Raw genomic sequence first — 1,210 nt, 5'->3', positions numbered from 1 at the left:
CAATTAAGCCGATTAGCTCATTAAATGACAAACAGCTTCTGCAGAGGTCTCCCATGCATCAGTGGTAAGAGTCTGAGTGAAACTGCGGCTGCTTAAGGACTAAATCTGCTCCCAGCAGAGGAGTAAACTAAGACAAAGCTCCCTGACCCTCCATGCTTCCTCTCATTTCTGTAGTTTCAGCTGAAATCCTGTAAATCTTCCACTGATGCTTGCTGAGAAAAACATCATAACAGGTAAATAAGGTGTGATGGGGCCCACATCAGTAACAGTTTATCTGTTAATGAGGAGATTTTCCATCCTCTCCTCTGAGAAACCTTTTAGCCCCTTCCTTCAGAGTCTATCTGCAGATTTAAACTGGATGATTTGCTCCAAACATCAAACATCAGGGACCGGAAGCAGCTCCTCCAGAACGCTCCAGTTAAGCCTCAAATAAAACACAAGATACCTTTAGTGTTTATTTTATTGCATTAATGCCAAAAGAAAACCAGCGGAAGCTTCAGATAATTTTTTAAGTGAAGATCTGAATCACGTGACGCACCAGAGGGTCGTTGTGCACGCGCATGTTGTCGTGCACCAGCAGCAGGAGTGTATGTTGGAGCTCTGGCGCGTCTGGCTGCAGCTGAGGAGTTTCTCTCACTCCTGCTTCCACTCCGAGTCTCGGAGATGCGCCTGTTGGTCGCCTCGCTCCTGCTCCTGTTCGTCTGCAGCTCAGGTAAGCATCCACCGAACTTCCGAAGCTGCTGACAGTTTTTAAAGATAGGTGCTGCTTTCCTTGAAACGAGAGAAGATCGTTGTCTTTATGTAGTTTTTTGCTCCTCCTGGTGATGGATTAATCACATTTAGATTTGTGTTGATAGAAATATCACAGCTGTAATATTTGAAGGTGGTTTTGGCTCTGCGCTCCGGAGCGCAACGATCGGTCCAGGGGAGTTTGGATGAAAGATGTTCCTGTTACTCTGTCAAAGCAGCTCGTGGAAATTCACCAGACAGTTTCGGTCATTTTAAACGTTTCCTAAGAGAAACTCTTGTTTTTGGTTTGAGAACATAGCCTTATTATTGTTTAGCATCTGGATCCTTGCAGAGGATTGTAAAGTTATTCCCATTAACTCCAGATCATGACTGAAGGAAACAGAAGTCATCTTGGAATTTTTCCATATTTCCATGCATGTAAAAACAATGATATGACAGTGTGCAAGTGCCACTACCAAGG

At 44.2% G+C, this 1,210-nt stretch overlaps 1 protein-coding gene across 1 annotated transcript in view; it reads left to right on the top strand.

Moving 5' to 3' along the window:
- The first annotated feature begins 222 nt into the window (after nucleotides 1–222).
- The window catches only part of LOC107373874 (ly6/PLAUR domain-containing protein 1), a 23,320-nt gene continuing 22,332 nt past the window's right edge, over nucleotides 223–1,210 (top strand). Inside the window, exon 1 of the mRNA XM_015942013.3 lies at nucleotides 223–712. Coding sequence (XP_015797499.3) covers nucleotides 664–712 — 49 coding nt within the window. The 5' untranslated portion in view covers nucleotides 223–663. The remainder of the gene's footprint in view (nucleotides 713–1,210) is intronic.

Source organism: Nothobranchius furzeri, chromosome 7, assembly GCF_043380555.1.
Source record: "Nothobranchius furzeri strain GRZ-AD chromosome 7, NfurGRZ-RIMD1, whole genome shotgun sequence".
Classification (NCBI taxonomy): domain Eukaryota; kingdom Metazoa; phylum Chordata; class Actinopteri; order Cyprinodontiformes; family Nothobranchiidae; genus Nothobranchius; species Nothobranchius furzeri.
This window is presented reverse-complemented; position numbering and strand designations above follow the sequence as displayed.